The sequence below is a fragment of the Ochotona princeps genome, chromosome 12 (genome assembly GCF_030435755.1).
Source record: "Ochotona princeps isolate mOchPri1 chromosome 12, mOchPri1.hap1, whole genome shotgun sequence".
In the NCBI taxonomy this organism is placed as follows: domain Eukaryota; kingdom Metazoa; phylum Chordata; class Mammalia; order Lagomorpha; family Ochotonidae; genus Ochotona; species Ochotona princeps.
This window is the reverse complement of record NC_080843.1, coordinates 26,005,647-26,031,766: the sequence shown is the minus strand read 5'-3', so window position 1 is coordinate 26,031,766 and position 26,120 is coordinate 26,005,647. Positions and strand designations below refer to the sequence as shown.

Here is a 26,120-nt window from a genome sequence, read left to right as displayed (position 1 = left end):
ACATCATAGTCTCCAATTGCCCAGATATTTGCTGTCATCGTTTGGCTGGGGTAATTGTCTGTAAGTTCTGTTCTCCGTTTTCTGCTGTGGGACCAGATGTCCTCTGCAGGCCCCAGTAAGCTACCATGGTCTGCTGTCCAGCACTCCATCCTCTACATTGGGGAGGACCAGTTCTCCTAGTTGGGCTCATGGACCTGAGCCAGGTGATTCACCGTGTACGCAGACTTGGTGACCTGGACCAGGAGACCCAGACTCTTCTGGGCTCCCTACCCTTGGGGCTCACGGACCCAGCACCCAACACACAGGTGGGCTCAGGCCCCCACTGGACCCCCCCCATACCTGCAGCTCACAGACCCGACACCCACTATGCTTGTTTCCACCTTTGACATTGACCTTAAATGTGAGCCTTGTAAAGCAGTCCCGGATCATCAGGTCTGGAAGGGTTATTTTTTTCCTTCTAATGTGTGATCTCTCTAGATGCTTACACTCTAGATACTTATTTTCATGTCATTTTTCACCTGTCTAAATGTATGTTTTTCCACATTTTAACAATTCTAAAATGGGAATATGTTATACCTTTCTTTTTATTTATTTATTTATTTATTTATTTAAAATTATTTATTATTTAACTTCATTAATTACATTGTATTATGTGACACAGTTACATAGATACTTGGGTTCTCCCACCCCTCCCCAAACCCTCCCACCATGGTGGATTCCTCCACCTTGTTGCATAACCACAGCTCAAGTTCAGTTGAGATTCCCCCAATGCAAGCGTATACCAAACATAGAGTCCAGCATCTTATTGTCCAGTCAAGTTCAACGGCTTCTTAGGTATACCCTCTCTGGTCTGAAGACAGAGCCAGCAGAGTATCATCCCAGTCAATTGAAAGCTCCAACATACCATCAGCAAAAATTTACATCATTATGGAATTAATTGACATAGTAATGAGTAACCAATATGTTAAAAGTAAATGCGAGTTCCCAGCCACCTTCTGTGACCACCTCACCTACACTTCAATTTTAGTTTATACACAACATATAACATTCAAAACATAACATGTTATACATAACATCATATCATCTTAAATTAAGGCAAACATGTGGTATTTAACCTTTTGGGATTGGCTCATTTCCCTTAGCATTATGGTTTCCAGTTTGGCCCATTTGGCCACAAAGAACTGCATTTTGTTTTTTTTAATAGCTGAGTAGTATTCCATGGAGTAGATGAACCATAGCTTTCGTTATACCTTTCTTAATGGCACGTAAAATTATGCCTTTTATAAATGATGACACCTTAGCTAAATTAATTGTGTTGGCTTTAAGAATACCTTAACACATTGTGAAAATGGTGTTAGAAGGTGTTTGTGATGTGCACCAACTTTTTGAATTCCATGTATACCTTTCTCATAAAATGCATTTTTATGAAGTTTTTTAAGGCTTGCCCTGTTCAACTCCCTTACTCAGACTCTTTGGCCTGGAATTAGTGTCATACCCGTTTATTCCTGCAAATTACTCAGCTTTTCCTTACGTATTGGCACAAAGCCAATATGCAAATTAGCTCAGGATTTACTTGGGCAGTGTTAACTACCTAAAGAGCCATCTTTTAGTTCACTGATAACACTTTAGAAGGATTTATTTGTTTTGTGAAATGACTTCTTTCACTCTAGGGTGAAATATAGTGGCTTCATATTCTCCCAGTCACTAAGAGCAAATAAAGTAGTCAACCAGCTTAAATCCCTGTAGAATGTGAAAGCTCCCAGAAGTCACTCCTTACCTGTCAAACATGCCCTTGGCAGCCTTCACTCCAACACACCCCCAGACTGCTTCCCCAGGTAATTTGCAGCTCCCCACCCTGCCTGGAGGCCAAGGTGATATGTCCCAGACCACTGTTCCTGCCTTCTGCCTCACCCCACATATCTTTAGAAAAAAAAATACTAGACAGTTGTACTGGCACATTGCTACAATTAACACAGATTTGGCATTAACCAGGCCCAGAATGCCCAACTAGTGGCTGCTTTTTTTCCAGCAGTGTAACGCTTGCTGAGGTACAAGGCAACTTAGGTAGTTGCCCACAGCTGGGGCAGATCGGATAATTTAATATTTTAAAATAAATAAAATAAGTATACCAGTATGAAAAGTATAGCAAAAACATTTTAGCATTTATGAATATGGATTATAATACCTTCTGATGATTCGACAGCAATTTTTCAATTTTCCAATGTTGTGAAAGCTATATACATTTAGTAAAACCATTGTTGCTATTTTGGATTTTGACCATTTCCTGATCTAGCCATATACAGTAGAGTGTTCTCTCAGTGCTGGAAAGTGACAATGAACTTAGCTTCCAGTCAGGCTCGTGAACATGAGGGTAAGGCCATATGCAATATTCTCCGTTGGTAAATGATAATGTTCGCCATTTTCATGTTAATGGTATTTTCAGCTTCCCATGGATTTATTGGAATATCTCAATTTGTTGGAATATTGCAATGGTTAGTTTAGGAATGGTTGAATGTACTTTCAGTATTTTTTTTTTTTTTAAAGAAAATATGTCTTAAAGCAGTTGTGATAAATCTTGTGGGACTTTATCTTAATATTTCATCATGAACATGTTTCCATTTGACCAAAATATCTAAGCCTTTATCACTGTATACTATCATGTGAGTTAACCATAGTTTAATTTCCATTTTTTCATTCTTGTACGTTATTTCGAGTTTCTTAAGTTCAGAATACAACATCATTAAATATCTTTGTTTAATCAAGAACTCATTCAAGTTTTTTTTTAAACTTATGTGTTTGAAAATCAGAAAGAGGGAGAGAAACAGAAAGAGGGAGTGATTCTCTGACCCCTGTCTAACTCCCACATAGCTGCCATGGACTGGGCTGAGCCAGGTGGAAGCCAGGTGTTTCATTTGGGTCTCCTTTTTAAGTGACAGAGGCCTAAAAACTTGGACCTTCCTTTGTTGCTTTTCCCAGGGAGCTAGACCAAAAGTGGAACAACTAAGACATAAATAAGAGCCAGACTGAGTACCAGTACTACAGGTGGGGGCTTTACCTGCAGTGTCACATGGCTGGGCCCTTATCACCAATTCTTTATGATAGTTTGTTGTAGTTAAGATTTCTGAATCAAAAGAATGAACATATTGAAAATTCCTGTAACATAATGTGAATTTTTTGTCATTTCATTTCATCAGCCAAATATTTTTCTTCAATCTTGGAAGCTAACTGGTGCCAAGAGCCCCAGGATACTGAAATTCATCGATGCTCAGGTCCCTTAGGAAAATGGCTTAGTAGTTATTCATAACCTATGCCCATCCTCCTGTGAACTTTAAATCATCTCTAGATTATTTATAATACCTAATAATCTAATGGAAGTGCAATATAAACAATAATACTGTATTCTTTAAGGAAAGATCATTTTTCTAATGTTTTCACTTTGCACTTGGTTGAAACAATGGGTGTGGAACCTGCAGGTGTGCAGGGCTGACTATAAGATGTTTGAGTCCCTATGGTGCTGGGCACTGCAGTAGCAGCAATGAACACAGAGCACAGTAGAAAGAGCCTGCTTTATTGGAGATGATGGCTCTGAACAGTGTTCAGTTCTGACCAGTGTTGGTTGCTAGTGATACTCCAGAGAGCTTTAGTATAAGTTTACAAAATGAATTTAAACCATGAAATAAAAATGTAATTAAGTATCATATGAAGTGGTTGGTGTTATTGGTCTGTAAAAGAAGGCTTATTTGAGCACTGGGTAAGTATGTGATCATAAATGTGTTTTATGAGGCTTCTTCAAAAAGCTAAATTGAGAATGGAATTAAAAATTAGCTTATTTTGGTGGAAAGATTTTAAAATCCAGGCATACTTTTTGCACAGTTTCTTCTGTCAGCTGTTTGAAGCACCTTGAACCTAACTGAAATGTGTGTGTCAATGTATGTGTACTTTTAGTTATAGAAAATCCTCAGAATATAGTTAGCTTCTTTTTCCTGTACAGGGTGGATGGTCAGAAGAGTCAAAGGGTTGAAATTTCACTTTCATTCGATGTGTAACTGTAGTTGAACTGCTCTGTTTTACTCTGAAGTACAGTTTCTAGTTGTTTTGTTGTGTTAGAATCACAAGGAAATAGTAGAAATTAGCAAACCAAAAATATTTTAAGTGCACATAAGTAAATGTGCTCACATGTCAACTTCCCTCCTTAGCTATTTATTTTCTTCTTCTCTTTGAATAGGAAGGGACTTAGCTCTTACATAACATAAATTTGGTATTCTTCATTATCTTAGAAGGATTAGGTGGAAATAGTAAGTGAAACACTGAAGAAAAGTGGTATGCAGTTTGGGCTATCTACCCACCTTTGTTAGCAAGGTGATTTGGGAGCTTTCTGATCTTTTTTGTTGTTATATTTCTTTACTTTCCATACCTCATTTTTTCATTCCATCGAGACTAAAAGTAAATCTTTTGAGGCCAACTTGATTTTATTTTACTTTTAAACACTTGTTCCTCAGTGTCTCTCTCTTGTTGTGAAGGTGGTGGTGGTGGTGGTTCTCACAGTGACTGTCTCTGCGGCTGGAGGCCCTCCTTTTCTTTCCCTCCTTTCTTGCTTTTCCCTTTTCTTCCTTTGGATTTTCCTCTCTTTATTCTTTTACCACCTCAGTTTTAAAAATAGAGATAATTAAACTACTCATCTAGTTTACCCACCCAGATCTGAGAAGATGTAATTCTTCTATCCAAAAATTCCTCCAGCAATAAAAATAGAATTGAGGTTATGTTTGGGGATAGTGATGTTTTTCTACTTGTTTTATTTTAAACCCAAACTTTCTAGCTCCAAGGATAATGTTAATATTGAAAGGTTTTTTTTTATCGTTGCTGTTTTGTGTTTTATTATTTATTTATTTACTTTGCTTTTATTCAATTAGGACTTTTGAGGCTGCTCTCAAACTGTGGAAGAAAGAATTTCTGGGAATTAAGATCGAGAGCCTAACAATGATAGCTTTAATGTAGTGTATAGACATATAGGCTGCTATATTAAAATGAAACTCTTTCAAGAGGAATTGTAGAGCTAGTGGGAATAAAATAACATTTTTTCAAAAATATCTGAATGTATGGCCATTTTCTTAGATTAGATTAGCAGAATAAGGAAGTTTGCTGTTGTGCAGATTTGCCATGGAATGATCAGTGATGTTTTGTGTGTTTTGATATCCAGCCCATGTTTGATCTTGTCTGCTTTGCCAACTGAACGTGGACTCTGTAGGAAAGTTTGCATCTTTGCATTGATCTCATTAATGTTACTTTGCCATTTTAAATGCAAAATTTAAATTTGTTGTAATCTAATGTGTTGTACTGAAATTAATTTGAAAAAATCCAAATTTCACTGTTCAAAAAAGTATCTATTCCTGTCCTTTGCCCTTTAGTGTGTTTTTTATTCCCATTTGTATTCTCTATAAGACAGCCACAGTCTAAAAGATTGTTGCTGTGAGGTGACTGGGGTTGTTTTTCTGCGTGGTACAGTGTTAGCAGAATTCCCTTGGCTGCCTTTAAACGTCATTTATGTTTAATATAGTAGAACTTTTTGAGGTCCTTACCAGTTTCCAAGTATTCTCATCTTTCTAATTCACATAGCCTTTGAAAGTGTGTTTGGCATCTTAGTATGGTGATTGTTGTCATTTACTGAAGTCATTATAGGTGGTGTAGGCGACATAAGTTGTTTATGTTCCCTGATCTTGTTCTTTCAATATTATGAGATAGATACTGCCCCGTTTTACTTGTGGGAAAACTGAAGTTACTACCTTGTCCCAGGTCACACAGCTAGTAACTATTTCTGTACTTTAAAAGAAAAACAAAAAGCGTTATTTATTCTTATTGGAAAGGCAGATTTACAGAGAGGAGGAGAGACAGAGAAAGATCTTCCCTCCGCTGATTCACTCCCCAAATAGTTATACAAACAGAGCTGAGCCAATCAAAAGCCAGGAGCCAAGAACTTCTTCTGGGTTTTTCATATGGGTGTAGGATTACAAGGGCTTGGGCCATCCTCCACTACTTTCTCAGGCCATAAACAAAGAGCTGGATGAGAAGTGGAGCAGCTGGGACACGAACTGGCACCTGGAGGTGGAGGATTACCTAGCTGAGAAATATGCTGGCCAGTATATCTATACTTATAAGACATCAGAAAAACAGGTGAATCAAAACTACTAAAACAGAAAAAGTGGAGTTATTGAAGTTTGAACTTACACAAATAACATGTGTAATCAGTTATAAATGATCAGGGTTGTGCCAAATACTTGGTTCTTTTACCCTTATATCTAAGTATGTTTTTAGTAATAAATTTCTCTTACATAGAACATGAGGTCTTATCTCTAAACCAGCTACACTCATTTTGTAATTATTTTCTAATTGTGTTTCTATATTTTTTGGAAAGCAGTAATTAAGTAGCTATGAACTAGTGATTCATTAGTTTCAGGTAAATTACATGGTTATAATATTTTTCTTAATAACAACATTTTTGAGTTTAGAAAATGCTTTGGGTATGAGCAAAAATATGCTGTCTTTTTTCTAGCATTTCAAAATAATGCTAGACTTAAGTACTTATGACACTGTACCAAGCACTTGATTTCCTCTTTCTTATTTAAATGTTTATATTTGAAAGGCAGAGTTACACAGAGTGTGCACATGCGTATTCCCACCTGCTGGTGCACGTCCCTAGTGGTGGCATTGGCCAGGGCTGGGCCAGGCAGGAGCCAGTAGCCAGAGCTTCATCTGGGTCTCCTATGTGTGGCAGGGTCCCAAGCACGTGGGCATCTTAAGCTGATACCCAGAAAAGTTTATGGGGAACTGGATCTGAAATGGAGCAGCCAGGACTTGAACTTGCCTATATGGGAGGTGACGTTGCAAGTAGAAGCTTGAGCTCTTATGCCACAATTCTGACCCCACACTTGATTTCTTTTCTTTTTTTTTTTTTCAATTTTTATTTTGAATTTTTACTTCTGTGGTACAATACTGTGAAATCTGGGATTCTCCTCCCCAAATTCCCACCCCCAACTGATTTAGCCCATATTTTTACAATAATATAGTCCTTCATAAGGAATTATAATTCAGTCAATTTATTATTTAAGTGTGCATTGCTGGTATAGACAATGTTGAACAGTCCGGCATCCCATTGTCTAGATATGCCCAACAGTTTCATTGAGAGTCCATCTTTGATTTGGAAGTAGGGATGCATATTGCAATGTATCTTCACATCTCTGTTACTTACTCCATCACTATACTTCTCCTTAAATGAGAAGCCACAAAATGAGGTCAGCAACAGGTATGAAGTTAAAACAACAACAACAACAACAAAATTACAGCACTATGGAGTAAAAAAAAAAATAACTTGCCACTGAATATCCAATGTATGGGTGACGAAAACACAAAAGCCTAATTTGTATGATGGTTTCCTTATATTAGAGAGAACGTTTGGGATTGACTTATTTCACCGAGCATAATTGTCTCTAGTTGGGACCATCTAGTTGCAAGTGGTATAATTTCATTCTTTTTAATGGCTGAGTAATATTCCGTGGGAGGTAGATGTACCACAGTTTCTTCAACCACTCTTCTTTGGATGGGCATCTGGATTGTTTCCATGTCTTTGCTAATGTAGATTTCTTAAGAAGGAAGCACTTGAGGTAACACATGCTCCATTTTTAAAAATGCACAATTTGTTTTTAGTCTTCACAATAATGTTAATTCATTGGCTATTATGCAGTTTAAAGAGGGTCATTTCTTAGTTTTTTAAAAAGTACATGAAGTGAACTGAATATACTGAGAAGGAAGCTAATTTGTCCTTTTAGGACCTGAGGGTTTTCTGGTTTGGCTTTATTTCCACCTCTGAACTAGTTATAAATTTGATGACTACAAAATATATTTGAATTGTGGTTGGGAACAGAGATGAAGATATTGACAGATGATTCAGTTCATTTGTTGGATGAGTAGCTTTGTATGTGGCAGGGGACACTGACATTGGAGCCAAGAGTCCTGGGTCAGCCTCTGGCTCTGACAGTCACTAGTTATGTGGCTTTGGGCAAATCTGCTATGTCCTAATGCTTATGCATATTAAAAACAATAACACTGTCGTCATGGTTACAGACTGACCACATAGCTCACTCTGTGTCTTCTTTTTTTTTTTTTAAAGATTTATTCATTTTATTACAGCCAGATATACAGAGAGGAGGAGAGACAGAGAGGAAGATCTTCTGTCCAATGATTCACTCCCCAGGTGAGCCGCAACAGGCCGATGTGCGCCATCCAAAGCCGGGAACCTGGAACCTCCTCTGGGTCTCCCACGCGGGTGCAGGGTCCCAATGCATTGGGCCGTCCTCAACTGCTTTCCCAGGCCACAAGCAGGGAGCTGGATGTGAAGTGGAGCTGCCAGGATTAGAACCGGCGCCCATATGGGATCCCGGGGCGTTCAAGGCGAGGACTTTAGCTGCTAGGCCACGCCGCCGGGGCCCCCCCCTTTTTTTAAAAAGATTTATTTTTATTACAAAGTCAGATATACAGAGAGAGGAGAGAGAGGAAGATCTTCCATCCGATGATTCACTCCCCAAGTGAGCTGCAACAGGCCGGTGCGTGCCGTTCTGATGTCGGGAACCAGGAGCTCTTCCAGGTCTCCCACGCGGGTGCAGGGTCCCAAATCTTTGGGCCGTCCTCGACTGCTTTCCCAGGCCACAAGCAAGGAGCTGTATGGGAAGTGGAGCTGTCAGGATTAGAACCGGCGCCCACATGGGATCCTGGTGTGTTCAAGGCGAGGACTTTAGCCGCTAGGCCACGGTGCCAGGCCCATCTGTGTCTTCTTAAAGAAGAAAAAAAAATACCGTAAGGAGAGTTAAGTCAGAGTCAAAATGCTTAAAAATCTCTTAAAATGAATGTCTATACCCTCTTATGAAGCAACCATTACATTCTTTAACATTCCTTTTTTTTTAAGATTTATTTATTTTTATTGTTAAGTCAGATATACAGAGACGAGGAGAGACAGAGAGGAAGATCTTCTGTCCAATGAGTCACACTCCAAGTGACCACTACAGCCAGAGCTGTGCCGATCCGAAGCTGGCACCAGGAACTCCCTCCAGGTCTGTCACATGGGTGCAGGGTTCTAAGGCTTTGGGCCGTCCTCGACTGCTTTCCCAGACCACAAGCAGAGAGCTGAATGGGAAGTGGAGCTGCCGGGATTAGAACCGGCACCCATATGGGATCCTGGTGTGTTCAAGGCAAGGACTTTAGCCACTAGGCTCTCACGCTGGGCCCGTTAGCATTCATTTTTAAAGAACATTTTGTCTGCTTGTGAAAATCTGTGGGCCTTCAGGAGCGCCTACTCTAGATTGTTCAAGGATGATAACAGATAGGTTTATAGTGCATGTACAGTGATGAACAAGAAGTCACGCTCCACTGTTGAACTGTCCACACAGTCAACAGAGGGAGCACAGAGCATTGTTAGTATCCCGGAAAACAACGGTGTCAGTAGTGTTCATTAAGTAAGTAACTGTTAGTGATTTTTAGATTCTTCATCGGAAGTGAAAAACTTATGGAGAAAGTAACTTTATATATATTTAGAGAGAGAGAGAGAGAGAGAGAGAGAGAGTATAAAGGATGATTTTAGAAATTAGATGTTTAGCTCAAGATCCAGCTCACAGTTTCAGTTTTCATGTTTGAAAACAGGGTTAACTTAAGCTATGCTACTTAAGCAGTTGAATCAATGGTTAATATAAAGATTTAAAAGTTGTGTTGTTAATCTCTGTGGCCCTAAAAAAACAAAAGTAGGAATTTCAAGATTCCATAATAGTAAACGCAATGACAAAGTGTCTTATGTTTTGAAATTATATTTCTTGAAAATCTTTTCCTGAATTATATAGACTTTTTTGGAATTGCAAATGTGTACGTTGGGAGGAAGAAGATGGCAGAATATCATAAGGACTTGTTTAAACAGATGGAGAGTCGTTAGCCAGGGAAGAAGAAAGGCTGTAATCCAGGAAATAGGAGAGGGCAGGCTGATGGCAGAGGGACGCCTGGGGACTTGTGGACACAGGGAAGCAGAAGAGGCAACAGAGTGGTGTTGCAGTGACCAGATACCCCAGTGGTGGTCGGAGATCAGCGGAGAGTGCCACCACTGGCCAGGAGTGAAGGGAAATTCACTGGGAGTTCAAGAGCTGAACCCAGGCATTGAACTGCCTATCCTGCTGATTTGCTTGATTCAACCATGAGCAAAAGTAGAGTGGCAGAACCCAAACAGGTGGGTACAGGAACAGGGTGGATTTCATGGCTCAGACCTTCACCAGTGCCGCATCGGGCACCATTTTGTGTACTGAGGAAAAGGCTATGGGGCTGAAGGGACAAGAAGTCAGGAGTGAGCTCATTTGAGCATCACACATCGCACTGGTCCCACAGGTGAAACATTGCTGACTTGGCATCCTACAGGTTCCACCCAAGATAGGTCTGGGTGGCCTCCAGACCTAGGAGCCAGCAGGCTCAGACCTCCACCAGTGCCACATTGGGCACCATTGTGTGTACTAAGAAAATGCTGTAGGGCTGTAGGAACAACACTGAGCTGCATAGGTGCTGAAATGGGAGAGAATTCACTTCAAGCTCAACTCATTGCATTGGTCTCACAGGGAAAAGAGTACCAACTTGGCATCCCATAGGTTCCACCCAAAGTAAGTCCTGGTGGCCTTCAGACCTAATGACCAGCAGATTCCAGCAAGACTAGCACTGCTGACAACCCAGTGATTTAGCACCTCTGATGTCTCCCTAATCCCAGGCACTGCTCAAACCTAGAGAGGGAGAAAGGCTGTGCAGGCAATGGTATAGCCACAGCACAGTATCACAGGGGTTGGAAAGTGGTGAGCCAGCTGGGAGCTGGGACTGTTGAGTCTGTGGTGGAAGCCTGTGACAGGAGCCTTGGACCGTAACTTGCTGAAGGAGTGGCATAAGTGACTCCAAACAAAGAACTGAATAAGTAGAAGAATCAGTAAAAACTTTGGATGACATAGGTTAGTAACTGGCCCTAAAGAGAAGATGTTGTTAACCAGAATAGCAATGACTAAGAGCAAGAGACAGGAACAATGAATATTACGAATGCCTCCTGCACAAAAGAGCAAAATGCTTTGTTAACCTCAGCGTTAACTTAGGAAGACATTGAGGAAATCAGGGATAAAGAATTGTACAAATTTGTTATAAAGCTTCTTAACCACAATGAGAAGTACCTAGTTCCCTTGTAATGAACCTGGAAAGCAGTGGAGGATGGCTTAAGTACTTGCACCCCTGCACCCACATCTGTTTTCGGTTGGTCTGGCATCATACCAGCTGTTGTGGTCATTTGGAGAATGAACCAGCAGATGGATGTCTCTTTCTCCGACTTTGTTCTCTCTGTAACTGCCCTTCAAATAAATAAATAAGTTTTTTTTTTAAAAATGCATGGCAAGATTGCAGTTAAGCAAATGGGAGAAGCTATACAATGTTAATCCAAAGAAAGCTGGAATAGCTATGTTAATACTAAATGGAAGCAAACTTCAGAACAAGAAATATAATTAGTGTATTATTAACGGTGATAGGCAAATATTACCTAAAAAATGGAGATTAACTTAGCAAAACCCCTTAAATACATTAAAATAAGTTTGTGTCTGCAGGTGAAAATTAGATACTATATACATGAGGCAAATATTGAGTAACTGAAGAGAGAAGTAGACAAATGCACAATTATAGTTGGAGACTTCCACACTACTCTGAGTAAATGATGAAACAGTAGACACAGAAAGTTGCTTAAGGACACAGGTGCCCTGAACAATGTGGTTGAGCAGATCGGCCCTTTGGATATTCATCCAACAACACTTGATTATATATTCCTTTAAAAACAATAATTTCTTTATTGAAAGGCAGAATGACTGAGAGTTAAAGGGGCATCTTCCATGAGCTTGTTTAGTCCCCACATGACTGCTATGGCTTATCCTGGGCCAGGCTGAAGCCAGGAGTCAGGAATTCCATTTAGCTCTCTCCCATGGGTGACAGGGCCCGTGTATTTTGGCCATCTTTACTGCCTTCCAAGGTGCATCAGCATGAAGCAAGATCAGGAAGAGTGGCCAGAATTCAAACCGGATGATCTCCAGTACAGGATGCCATTGCATCAAGTGACAGCTTAACATGCTCTGTCACAATACCAGCCCCTGAGAAGATGCAGCCTTTTCTTTTTTTTTCTTTTTATTGATTGCATTGCATTATGTGACACAGTTTTATAGGCACTGGGATTCCCCCTATCCCTCCCCAAGCCCACCCCCCCCACGGTGGATTCCTCCACCTTGTTGCATTACCACAGTTCAAATTCAGTTGAGATTCTTTCATTGCAACATATACCAAGCATAAAGTCCAGCATCTTATTGTCTGGATACGTTCAACTGTTTCTTGGAGAGACCATCTCTGGTCTGAAGGTAGAACCGGCAGAGTATCATCCTGATTAATTAAAAGCCCCGACATAACATCAGTAACAGTTTATAACGTTAAGGAATTAATTGACATGGTATTGAGTAAACAATATATTAAAAAAAAAAAATAAAAGAATGCAAGTTCTGAACCACATCCTGTGACTTCTTCATTGACATTTCAATTATTAGTTTATATACAACCAGGTTCTATACACCTTAAAATGGCTATAGATTACTATTCAGCTATCTCGTGTCTATTTTAATTTTAGTATTTAGCAGTTTATAGCATTGAAGCATGATTTTGCTGAACCTGGCTGTTTTTCGGGTAGTCTAACTCTATAACTCTAACAAGACATATGTCAACAGTTCAGGTGAACAGTTTTAGGAGGGGTGTGCAGAAAAATCTTCGATACCCTAGTGAGGAGTAACTAATCTTTGAGATACAGCCTTTTCAAATACACATGATATGTTTACCAGAACAGATCATAGTCTGTCTCAGAAAATAAACCTTAAGAAAACTTGGACCTGGGCCCTGTGGCGTGGCATAGTGGCTAAAGTCCTCACCTTGAACGCCCCGGGATCCCATATGGGTGCTGGTTCTAATCCTGGCAGCTCCACTTCCCATCCAGCTCCCTGCTTGTGGCCTGGGAAGGCAGTCGAGGACGGCCCAATGCATTGGGACCCTGCACCCGCGTGGGAGACCCGAAAGAGGTTCCAGGTTCCCGGCTTTGGATCGGCACGCACCGGCCGTTGCGGCTCATTTGGGGAGTGAATCATTGGACGGAAGATCTTCCTCTGTCTCTCCTCCTCTCTGTATATCTGACTTTGTAATAAACTGAATAAATCTTAAAAAAAAAAAAAAGAAAAAGAAAACTTGGACCTGGCACAGTGGCTTAACAGCTTAAGTCCTCACCTTGAACACGCCGGGATCCCATATGGGCGCCAGTTCTAATCCCAGCTGCCCCACTTCCCATCCAGCTCCCTGCTTGTGGCCTGGGAAAGCAGTTGAGGACGGCCCAAAGCCTTGGGAACCTGCACCTGCATGGGAGACCTCGTGGAAGTTCCTGGCTCCTTACTTGGATCAGTGAAGCACTGGCTGTTATAGTCACTTGGGGAGTGAATCATCAGATGGAAGTTCTTCCTTTCTGTCTCTCCTCCTCTCTTTATCTGAATTTTCAATAAAAACAAATCTTAAAAAAGCTAAACCTATATAAAGGATGTTACTTAACAGTAGTGAGATTAAAATTGACAAAATTCTCAGAAATTCTGATAGTCACAAGTAAAAGTTACACAGCTGTAAAGAACTCGTGAAACAGAATTTTGCAAGGGAAATTAGACAATATACTGCTACTTCAGAAAGTCTGGAAAAATGGAATTTTAGGTGTACTTGGTACAAAACTGCATGATTTGTTTTCATAATGTGCATTTTCTGTAAACTTTTTGAAAATTTCTTGTTTATCAATGTAATAGACAACTAAAACAGGTGTTAGAGAAAAAATATGCCATTAAATGTTTACTGTCAAAGAGGGGAAACAGGGACTACAAAGAAACTAGTAAGAAACAGTGACTGTATGGGATTGCAGAGCTGCAGGCGGCAGCTTCACCTGTTGCACCGCAACATGAACACCTAAACATCACTTTATGAATCTTTTTGTTCTATACTTGGGCTTGTTTATACCTTTTAACCTTTTTTTGGTAATTGCCATAGGATTTATAATATATATTCTTAGTAACAGTGTACCTACAACAATATGAAACAGAGGACTTAGTTTGTACCTTAAAGTAGTTAAGAGAACAAACTAAACACAAAGCAGAAAGAAGTAAAACTGTAAAAAACTTAAAGAGGTGAAATTCATTTTGACACTAAAGTTCTTAGCAAATATGTTAAGGTTAGAAGAGGAATGAAGAACAAAAGGCCTGGAAAGGAGGAAATAAAATTGTCTCTATGCATGGGAAACTTAATTTGTAAGACAAGAACAGCAGTTAATGCCGTACCCCAATGTTCCCCAGATATTCTGCTTAACAGCTATGAAGTGGGAGATAGGATTTGTCTAAAACCATCTATGGTTTTCCACACTAGTCCTTCATGTTGACTCCCTGGGCCTCTGGTACACTGAGATATGCCTGTTGTGGTTTCAGCATCACCTGGTCAGGAGACGAGGAAGAGAGCTCTGCATGACCTGTGTGACCGTCATGGGAGCCTGCTGCTGGACAAGGGAGTTCCTTGGAGGCCATTCTTCCCTCAGTCCTCTGCTGGATGTTCCATTTCGCTTTGGCTCTCCTCCCCTCCAGCGACAGTTCCTGTTTTGTTCTACACTGCTGTGTTTTCCCTGAGACACTGACAGTGGCAGTAATTCCCCACCCAGAGAGGAGCTTGTGAGCCCTGATGCTATAAGAATGGATTTCCTGCTGTTTGCCCTGGAGATGGAGCAGAGGCTGTGACAAGAGCGATTTAGTGTTGCACATTTCAGAGCGGTTATCTACAGAAGTAGTAAATAGGAAAAAGATTAGCGAGAAAAAATGAGGGAAGGAGGTGGCATTTAACATGTATGTCCTAAAAGATGACATCTTTTGAAAATGTTTCTGTTTAAACGAAATTTAAAGGATATGGTGAATAATTCAATATGTGCCCCTAAGTTACATTCTGGGGAATAATGTTATGAAGAATTAGACTAGTTCCACTGATGAAATGTAAATGAGGAGAGAAGCAAAAGATGGTCAATATAAAGTGATAGTGATAACTATATTGGTGTTGAGGAAAGAAAATTCCCTTAATCAGGAAATACACACAGCTGTCCCTTCATATCCTTGGACTCCATGTTCATGAATCGAAACAACTGCAGATCAAAATATGAGGAAAAATTGTGTCTGTACTAAAAATGCAGTTTGGTAATAATCCCCTAAATAATGCAATATATAATAGTACAATACTATTTTCTTAACTGTTTAGTATTAGTTATCTCTTATACTATTTTTTTTTAACTCTGTGAATTTGAAATCATTTCCCCAAGAAAAAGGAGTTTTTGGAAAGGGTTCTTCAAAGATGGCAGAAGATGAGGGTCATCATGTTTAACGTCAGAAACGTGTTTCTCACAGGTGTGTTTGCTTTAAGTAACTTAAGGGATGATGCCGATGTTGGCTTCAGGACAAAGATCAGATCTGGTTACTGCTGTTAGAAAAGAACATTTCTCCAGGTTGTATTCGTGCATCTCACCGGTAGCACAGCCAGCTGCCTGTGCCAGCATCCATCTGTGTTACCCTCATGTGAGTGGACTCAAGTAGATTGAGGCTTAGATTTTCTACACTGAGAGTAGTAAAGTCCTTTGCTGACCCAGGAATCTTGTCTTTTGCCAACTTCTATGAAAAACTGACATGTTTCTATTTCTGTTCTTGTCATATGGAATGCTTTTCTGATTTCACCTTCCCTAACCTTATACACCTTCTTTGAGTCCACAGTTTTGACATAGTGGTCTCTCTCACCTTCCCAAGCTCATACTAAACAAGCTTTCTCCCAATTACTGATAGTCACCTTTCCCCTTCCTGTACTTGCTTCCTTGGTTATTTCTTTCTTCTGCCCCCTACATTCTTCTTTTCTCTTATTTAGGTGTAATCATTTTGAATATGACAGTTCTGATAGACTATGTGAAGGCAAACACTTTATTACCTTCTTTTTATATCATCATCTTAAGCCAAATACAGGATACATTTTGGTGTTTATGGATGATTCTTATTAAAAGCAATGGAAATGTTCACAAACTTATTTTCTTGGCTTTCATCAAAATGATAGCTATAGTTTAGTGTATTATTTGCATAAGTTGAAAATACCGAGGAGGATTTTAGATCATAAGGTTGAAAGAAATCTAGAAATCACTCTGAGCAAGACTCATCTTCCCCCAGAGAAAAGGTCCTGTGAAATCTGTCATCAGTAACCAAGGACCTGTGTCACTATTCTATATCCGCACGATTGTTAGAATTATAAATTTGCAACATTGTTTTAAATTTTTCACTTCATCTACTTGTGTTATGGAAGTGACCATTATAAAATTACTTGACTTAACACCAATAAGTTAGTTATTGCATTGTATGTATTTTGTCAGAAACCATTGGCCACAGATGGTTTTTGTGGTAAAGTAGCATTAAAACAGTTGAGTCCTAAAAGATCAAGCTCCGTGACATTACTGCCCTGTGCTTTAGAAAATGCTCTGCAAGTTGGCATTAAAATTCTTCTCCTTGTCACTTGAGCTTCACACCTCAGCCATTAAGATCACTGGGCTGTAGGACTTGGTTTCCTGGATTTGAATCCCAACACTTAAAAGAACATAAACACATATGTACACACACACACACACAAAACCTGGCATAAAATAAGTGATTCATATTTTAGCTAATGTTTATATTTGTAAAATGGTGCCCGACAGATCATGTGCGCCATAAAACTTAACTTGTAAGCCTGGGACTTAGTTTGATTTGTTCAGGTCATCCACTTCGACAGAATTAATTGCATTCTTGTTTATGGTTTGAAGTTCTTTATTTCTCTTTGGAGTTTATGCCCTCTAAAAGAATTATTTTTACCAATGCCTATCACACTTTTCTTCTATCCTTTATTCATTGTTTTATATGTGTTACAGTTTGTGTGTTAGTTTTTTAAAATTATATAATTCAATTTTAGTGGCCTTTAAATATTTAGTTCATGAGTCTGTGCTGTGCAAATGAGGATATATAAACAATTCTGATATGCACTTATGGGAGATTTAGCTTATAACATGATATACTTCATTATATATTTCCACATTTCCCTCTTTTAACCAATATTCAAATATGATTTCTTTACTAGACTAGAGCTACTAAAACAACTAATCCATATGAATACAAGTATGACCATACGTTGCTTTTAAGAATAAATGATCACTCAGTAACGTGGTCTAAGTAAAATATTCTCTTTTTTAATTGTGTAGTCCTCCTCGCCATCCTCATCACAGCCTCATTCTAGCCACTGCAGAGCGAAGGCCTCATCATTGTGTCACCATGCATCCCTGCCCTGGGTCAAACGTAACCATGTAGGCCCTGCAAAGGCTACCAGTCCATCTCTCCGTCTTCGTCGCTGGCGGCCCTTCTTACGCCTACCATCTTTGGGTCTCCATTCTGTTGTAAGTGTAGTCAATCTTCCATCTCTTCTCCCAGTGTCAAGGGCCATGGTTTTTCACCCCCTTAAAATTTTCAGTCTTCAAACTGCTTTTCTCTTGGCTCACTCAACCATTAGTTGTTTTTGTTTTTGTTTTTTCCCTCCACAAGCATATTTCTATGCTTTGCAGTCTAGCTTGACTTTGTCAGCCCCTTGGTGAACATCATCTTTTCACTGCATATCCTGCCAGCAGAAGGGCACCTGTCCATCATGCGTACCTGTTGCCTATCGTGATAATGTTTAAGTTCCTGTCGGTTGTTAAGATGAGTCATGTGATCTCTTAGCCTTCGGCCTCTTGATTTCATTTAGCAGACCCAGGTCAATAAATGTGTGTCCTTTCTGAGTTCTTCGCCATCTGTTGCTTTATTTGTTTATTTTTTTCATGTTTCTGAACATGACTATGACTATGCCATGCTTTAGAGTTAACTTTACTTATTCTTTTTTTTTTTTAATTTTTATTACAGTCAGATGTACAGAGAGGAGGAGAGACAGAGAGGAAGATCTTCCGTCCGATGATTCACTCCCCAAGTGAGCACAATGGCCGGTGCTGTGCCGATCCGGAGCCAGGAGCCAGGAACTTCTTTCCGGGTCTCCTATGCAGGTGCAGAGTCCCAAGGCTTTGGGCCGTCCTCGACTGCTTTCCCAGGCCACAAGCAGGGAGCTGGATGGGAAGTGGAGTTGCCGGGATTAGAACTGGCGCCCATATGGGATCCTGGCGCGTTCAAGGCAAGGACTTTAGCCACTAGGCCACAGCGCTGGGCCCAACTTTACTTATTCTTATACTCAACTAAATCCTTCATGGTTTAAGGTGTTGCATCTAATCTATTTTATTCCCTGAGATAGCTCAGGTACATGGTTTAAATCTTGATCCAATCTTCCCTGTTCATTGTCTAAAGATCTTTTCCAGCCAGAAAAAAGATATTCCTGTTTTTTGATGTGGGATTCTTAGAAATTTTATGTGCTCTTTTACATAGGCATACCTTAATAATTTCAACAAACTCTTAAAAGTGCATTTTTCTCATCATCTTGCTAATTTTGTAAAATGCTGATTGATGATGGATTCTACTTATAATTGACACAAAGTATGCAGTTCAGCAACCACAGCTGTTGTTTTTCTGTGTTTTAGGATGTTTGGCAGGGCCTACCTAGAAGTGCAGTACCTGAAACCTTTAGTGTGTGTCATACATTTATGAGAAACTTGACATTTCTTAATTCATCATTACTTTTGAAACCAGAAGAAATCTGATTACACAAACATTTAACATATGAAAACAGAAATCAGTGTGGAACTTTTTTTCTTTCCCCTTCTAGAACTATATACTCAAACAATGAAGTAGAGTCTTGATACTTTTCCTTAAACATTTGCTTCTATCAGATATCAGTATGGTCATCAAATACCCTTCCTTTTGTGCTGCATATAAACAAATTGGTGTTTCTCTGTATTTTATTAATCTGCTAGAATAACAGCATTCGTCTACCATTTTTATTCATTCATCCATTTGATATTTGTTGCTTCCTTACTGTGCCCTGTGTTGTTGGAAAGTGAGATAGATTATCAAAGCAGAAATTCAGAAGTGAGCAAATTTGATTTAATTCTAAATATGAACACTTTCTTTTATATCTATTATAGATATAAATATGTCATAAAGTTTGACATTTTTAGTTTTATGTTTTTAGGTGTTGTTGATCTTTGTCTTAAAGCTTCATAAATATTTTCATTGCGTAGTGGTTAACAGCGTGAGTTCTAGAACTACACTAGTCAGGTGTGACTGCAGACTCTGTCACGTAATAGCTTTATAAGCCAGAGCATGTTTCTTAATAACTCTGTGCTGTGTTTTCTTGAGAGTGAAATGAATGTTATCATATCACCTACCCTATTGGATTTATGCATAACAGTTAAGCCTACTCAAGTGTATGGATTCTAAAATTTTTTATGCCAGAATAAGCTTATCTTTAAATTCAGTTTCCACAATTTTTAAAAAGTACTCTTGTTTTAAAATATAGGCAAAAGTCAGCCCTTGACACAAGGGTTTGTAAGAAAAAAAAGAAAGGAAAAAATAAGATAAAAATATTTTAAATAACCAAAAAAGGATAAAGTAAAAAAATATAGAAACAAAAGTATTCTAATTTATAGCCTCTATTTTCTTCCTTCTTATTGTTATTTGTTGCTCATTTTTTGAAACAAGATTTGTTTTTCATAGAATTAATTTAAACAATTAAGTAATTGCAGATTTTAGACTCAGACTGCTTGAGGCTGACCAGTGGAAAGTGCTCAGTGTAGATACTGAGGTTTCTGGAACCCTTGAAAGTACAGGGTTTGGAACATCTTCGTTCTCTGATTCCAGTTGTACTACTTTTACCTCTGACAAAATTGTAGTTACTGGCTAATTATAAAAGTAGGAGATAAAGATGCTTAATTTTTAAGGAGAGATGGAATTTAAATAATTAATATTTTATAAAAAACAGCATAGCTCCGAGGATTTCATATATGTGATGGCCTGTTGCGAAATTATCTTAAAATAAAAAACCAGGCCTTTCTATAGTTTAATAAAGAATTCTTTTTGACATTTTTATGATGGAACTTAATTTGTAGTTCGTAGAATTGCTAGTAGCATTCACAAATTGGATTTTCTTCTGGTCCGTGATATAAAAATAAGAGTATTGGATTGAGTGATTCCTAGTATTTTTTTATTGTCTTAACAAAACAAAAAAAGTACTCATCATCAGTGGTCTTTAGATATTTGAAGAAATATCATATTCAAGAGTAATTACATGTTTTTCCTAAAACGGTGGCAAAATACAATGAAGCATACTTTAGCCTCTGGATGAGGGGTAATTCTAACAGAACCATCCTTCAAAATCTAGAGGCAGTACTTTGTCATTGGAGGACTTAAGCAGTGGAACAACAGTAAGACTGGATAACCTGATTCCTACTGAAAGTGAATTCCATAGCTCTCGACTGAAGAAGAGCTGGTTTGCCACATTAATTAGTGTTTCATTTCTTGCATTCCTAGTTCCCGGGTAATGAGCCACTGTCTGTCTAAACCATTTAGAAGTAGTCTGTAAATTTAAGATAGTGATGGCTATTCTGCCACTGATTTTCTGTTAGAAATTTTTATATTACAAATATTATATATTTGAAAATGTATCATTATTTGGGAGTGAAAAGGTATGATTTCTGAGTTGGTACAATGTGTGTTATTTAAAAAATGTGAACTAGTATGAGATATAACTTTTTTCATCCTTAAAATCTTTGGCTACAAAGTTTTTGTTCAATTTTAACTGAACTGTGATTATGCTATTTCAAACTGTTTAGATTTGAAGGATAATAGAAAATTGTTAACTATTACTTTGTAGCTGTATAGTTCCTGCATATCATAGAAAGCACCAGTTAGTCCTATTAACATTACATAAATAACTGAGAAACCTAAATACTGTTCATCCAAATGGAATATGAAAAGCTAAGAAAACCTAAGTATGGTTTAAATTATTAAGTCATAGTAAGAAAAAAAATCATAAGCCACAGTTAATTATACTCACTGTTGTATTCATTCTGCTAATCTTCTCTGTATCGTTCCAATTTTAGTATATGTGCTGCCGAAGCGAGCACTATTGTATTCATTCTGAATAGTTTTCTCTTGTATTACTCTTTTGGACTGTTTTCCTACATCTGTTCATGTTTATTAACCTTTTGAATGCAGAATGAGTTAAGATACTTAGTTAACTCCAAGACATTAAGACATGAAGTTGTCAAGTTCAAGTCCTTAAGTGATTAACGCATCTCTTAATGTCGTACAACTTACCTTTGTTTATGCATTATTAAAATTTTTAAGTCTTCAGATTTTTTAAGATACACAAATGAATTCACATATTTGTTTCATTCAGCAAGTAGGTGTTGTATGCCAATTGATGTGCCAGGTATTATGCCAGATGCTAGGACTTCCAAGTTGAACACAATTTTTGGTTATTTAATAAGTTGAGACTTAAGAAAGGTGCAGTTTTGTAGTGGATGAGCACATTGTCACAAACATCAGTGTGTCATCGTTTGGTTAAAGTGTCAAAGGTTGAGCCTTGAACTATGTTGCGTGAATGTTCTTTTGTCATTTTGTATGTATGTATATAAATTTGGTTGGCTTATTTGACTATTAAATATGTAATGCATGTAATATGTATTTTTCCTCCTATTCTAGGCACCAAATATAGATGAAAAAGTAGATCTTCATTTTATTGCCTTAGTTCATGTAGATGGGCATCTCTATGAATTAGGTAAGAACTATTTATTGAGTTTCCTTAAATTAACTGATTGCACTATGAAATTGACTTGACATGTTTTCCGTTTAAGATTTTCTACCAGAAAAGTGGTTTGTTTTTGTTTTTGTTTTTTGTTTATATGTTCAGGGCACTTAAGTTCGAGTTACAGGATACCAGTTATTGAGTTAGAGCTCATCAATGTCTGGATGAACTGTCTTTAATTTTAAAATAGTGTAATATAATGACTGGATTTTAAATTCAGTATTGAGTGTTGCTAGTTTTGGGAGTTTTTGACTGTTTCTGTGTATTTACTGAGAATTTTTTTTAAAGATTTTTAAAAGGTTCTGTTTTCTAGGAGTGGTTCCCTCAGGCATATCTCAGTTCCAAGATTAATTGCTTGGTATTTTGGCCTATACCTGTCTTATTTTATTTCATCCTGTTATTTTAGTTTTAACTGTAAGTGGACTCTTTCAGGGCATGTTGGAGATTACATGTTTTTAATGAATATATTCAGACAGAGGAAATGTCTTAAATTCTTTTCGTAATTGGTATACAGTACAGGGCTTCCTCATACTTCTCCACAAGGCTTCTTCGTATTTAAAGTCAAAGGAAAAAGAGGGAAGTCTGTTTTTATAATGCTAGATAGCATACTTTTTTTTTTATTCCCATACCTTTTGTTTGTGATTTGTGTGTTGGTTTTCTACTTTAATTTTCCTTAACTCCTTTAAATGCACCAGAATTCCAAAAGAATTTAGACTGCAACTTATCTAGAAAATGAAGTTGAATTTTGTGTTTGATATACAGCAACAGGATACTATATTGAAAAGGGATGGCTCTATTGAAAGGGACAAGCAAAAATAAAATGTTTATAGAAATGTACAGCCCTAATCATTGTTTGTAATAACTGAGTGATTTTTAGTAAGGATCAAACAAAATTAAAAAGAAGTCATTGTTATGAGAATGTATAATAGGTTCACAGAATAGTGGAAGACACATTTTGCTAATTTAGTCTGCAGAACATGATGAACAAAATGTGACAGAGAATGGGGACTTCAAATGTCTGACTGATTATCGGATCCAGAGTTTGATTCTGCATTTTGTAAACATGGATTAACTAGTGAAAGTAAAACAAACAAAAAAATAGATTTACTAAGCACATTCTGTTGCATGAGGAAAATAGATTTGGGAGCCTAGGCGTGTGAGGCCTTGGTTAATTCATCATTTGGCATGGCTGCCTTCTATGCTAGAATTCCTGCTTCAGATTTTGACTGCTCTGCTTCCAGTGAGCTTCCTGTTATTACATTCAAGCCTGTGGGTCCCGGCCACCTCTGGGGAGACCAAGTTGAGTGCCAAGCTCCTGGCTTTGGCTTGGTCCACCTCTGGCTGTTGCAGGTATTTGAGGAGTAAATCAGCCAATGGAAGATTGATCTTTTTATTTCTCTTTCGAATAAAAATGAAAATAAACAAATGTTTGTTAAACTTTAAAAAATTTAGATTTAGAATGAGCAGAAAATAAAATTAGTACAGTCCATCGCCAGAGATGATCACAGTGATGGTGATTTTCAGAGGGAAAGACTCAGTGCATACAGCAACATCTAAAAGGTGTTTGGACCAAACAAGCAAAAAATCTCCATCCTCTCACTGGGAAGGAAAGCATTGTTTCAAAAACCCCGTTGGACCGGTTAGATAGTTCTCTGAGCTCAAGGTTTAGTGGGTAGTTAAAAGAAAGGACATATATGAAAGGTAAGCTACATGTGAAAAGTAATACTCATTTAGAGAAGGCAAAGAACATTAAAAGACATTGAAAATTGGTGTAAAGTAACTTTAAAAAACAGAACTTCTGAGGTCTTTTTTTTTTTTTTTTTTTTTACGTTTACTTATTTATTTGAAAGGCAGAGTTACAGAGAGAAAGGAGAGGTGGGGCGGGGAGGCAGAAATCTTCATCCGCTGGTTTACTCCCCAAATGGCTGCAGCAGCAGCAAAGATTGGGTCAGGCTGAAGCCAGGAGTTTCTTGTGGTTCGCATGCCAAAGGCAGGGGCCCAAGCACTGTGCTGTGTCCCACTGCTCTCCCCAAACACACTGGCTGCGATCTGGGTCACATGTGGAGCAGCTGGGACTTGAACCAGCAGCAATATGCCATGCCATGCCACTGTCACAGGTAGTGGTTTTACTCTCTAAACCAGTCTCAAGGTTTTGCTTTACTTAAATATTTATCAAGATGAATGATCAATATGACTGATAAGGTAATTAGAAGTCTGTGGAAATTGCTTAAATGAATTTGTTAAAAAATTCAGAGTTGCACATAAAAAGCATAATCTTTGAAATGTGACAGAGAAAGGGGTAATTACTAAAGAACTGAAGATGGGCAGTTGCCAGTTATTGGCAGTAACCTTTATGGATCTAACATTCAAAAAGGGATGTTGAGCAAGAGGAGTATTCAGTTACTGTCTAAATAGTGATTAGGGGTTTGGCATTTTGGTGCATTGGGTAGGACCACCAGTCGAGCTGTCTGTATTTCATATCAGAGTACAAGTTCAGTTCTGGCTGCTCTGATTCCAATCTGATAATACACCCAAGAGGCAGCAGAATATGGTTCTGGTCCTTGGTCTTCCACCTGGAAAACAGGAGTTCCTGGCCTCTGGCTTCACTCTGGCCTAATCCTGGCTGTTGAGACCATTTGAGGAAGTAGGCCAGCAGATGGAAGTTTCTCTTTGCTTGGCTTCAGTTCTCTTTGCTTCCCTCTTTTCCTTCTCCTATCCTACCTCTCCCACCGGCCTTCTCTTCTCTTCTCCCCTTCTCTCCCTTCCTCCATTCCTCTCCCTCTCAGTCACTCTACCTTTCGAAGAAATATTTTTAAAAACAGTAAAAAAGGAACAGTATACAGGTTTTAAGAACAAATTAATTTCAAGCAATCTTATATTTATTTATTTATTTAAAGATGTGTTTATTTTCATTGGAAAGTCAGATTTACAGAGAGGAGGAGATACAGAAAGATCTTCCAGCCACTGGTTCTCACTCCCCAAGTGGCCACAACAGCTGGAGCTGGAGCTGATCCAAAGTCAGAAGCCAGGAGCTTCTGCTGGGTCTCCCACACAGGTGCAGGGTCCTAAGGCTTTGGGTCATCCTCTATTGCTTTCCCAGGCCACAAGCAGGCAGTGGTAAGGGAAGTGGAGCAGTTGGGATATGAACTGGCACCTGTATGGGATAGTGGCACCTAAAAGGCGAGGACTTTAGCCATCAGGGTACAACGCTGGGCCCAGTAATCTTACTTTTTTTAAAATAAGACTATGTGATTATAGAAGGTACAGTTTCTATAGGACAACTATTTAACAGAGGATGATTGTAATCTTTAATATATTCACTCCGTATTCAATTTCAAGGTTAAAGGGAGAAAAGAACTGAGTTGTTGTTATTGCTGTTGTTATCACCTCATCCTTGCCTTGGGGCCTCACATAGTTTCTGGCATATGTAAAGAGCAAATGCATGTTTTAAAATGGAGGTTTTTACTCCTTATGAATAAACAAGTGCTTTTACGTTTGATGATAACTTTGGAATTCAACAATCATATTTTTAAAAATTGTTAACTAGTGAAAAACCACCCACCTTAAGTACTAAGAATACTTGGCAACACTAAAACATTTTTTATTGTGAAATAATTTTAGGTGTTCTTAGAAGCTGCAGAACTAGAATAGCAAAGACAAGTAAAAGAGCTCCCATATTATATTCCCTTTCCCTTGATAACCCAAATTCAGTTAATGTCTTGAACCCCAAAATAAGTTGCAGACATGATACACTTATGTTATTTCCTCAAAGCAAATGAACACTCTCCTATATGACTGCAGTATAACAATAGGAAAGTAACACTGGCCCAGAATTAGCACCTACTCAACAGCTTCTGTTCTGATTTGTTGATTATCAGAATAACATCTATTAGGATCCAGAACCAATCAGTAGAATCATGTTTTAAATGTAACTGTTTTTTTTTTTTTTTTTAAAGATTTATTCATTTTATTACAGCCAGATATACAGAGAGGAGGAGAGACAGAGAGGAAGATCTTCCGTCCGATGTTTCACTCCCCAAGTGAGCCGCAACGGGCCGATGCGCGCCGATCCGATGCCGGGAACCTGGAACCTCTTCCGGGTCTCCCACGCGGGTGCAGTGTCCCAAAGCATTGGGCTGTCCTCAACTGCTTTCCCAGGCCACAAGCAGGGAGCTGGATGGGAAGTGGAGCTGCCGGGACTAGAACCG

General features: G+C 38.6%; 1 protein-coding gene and 1 non-coding gene across 2 annotated transcripts in view; one reads left to right on the top strand and one right to left on the bottom strand.

Moving 5' to 3' along the window:
• Positions 1 to 26,120, top strand: part of UCHL3 (ubiquitin C-terminal hydrolase L3) — a 51,686-nt gene that overhangs the window by 20,940 nt on the left and 4,626 nt on the right. The window contains exon 6 of the mRNA XM_058670646.1: positions 21,810 to 21,885. Coding sequence (XP_058526629.1) covers positions 21,810 to 21,885 — 76 coding nt within the window. The remainder of the gene's footprint in view (positions 1 to 21,809; positions 21,886 to 26,120) is intronic.
• LOC118758041 (U6 spliceosomal RNA) lies at positions 21,126 to 21,229 on the bottom strand. The gene has a single exon (XR_004995499.1). It is a non-coding gene; the product is annotated as a U6 spliceosomal RNA (small nuclear RNA).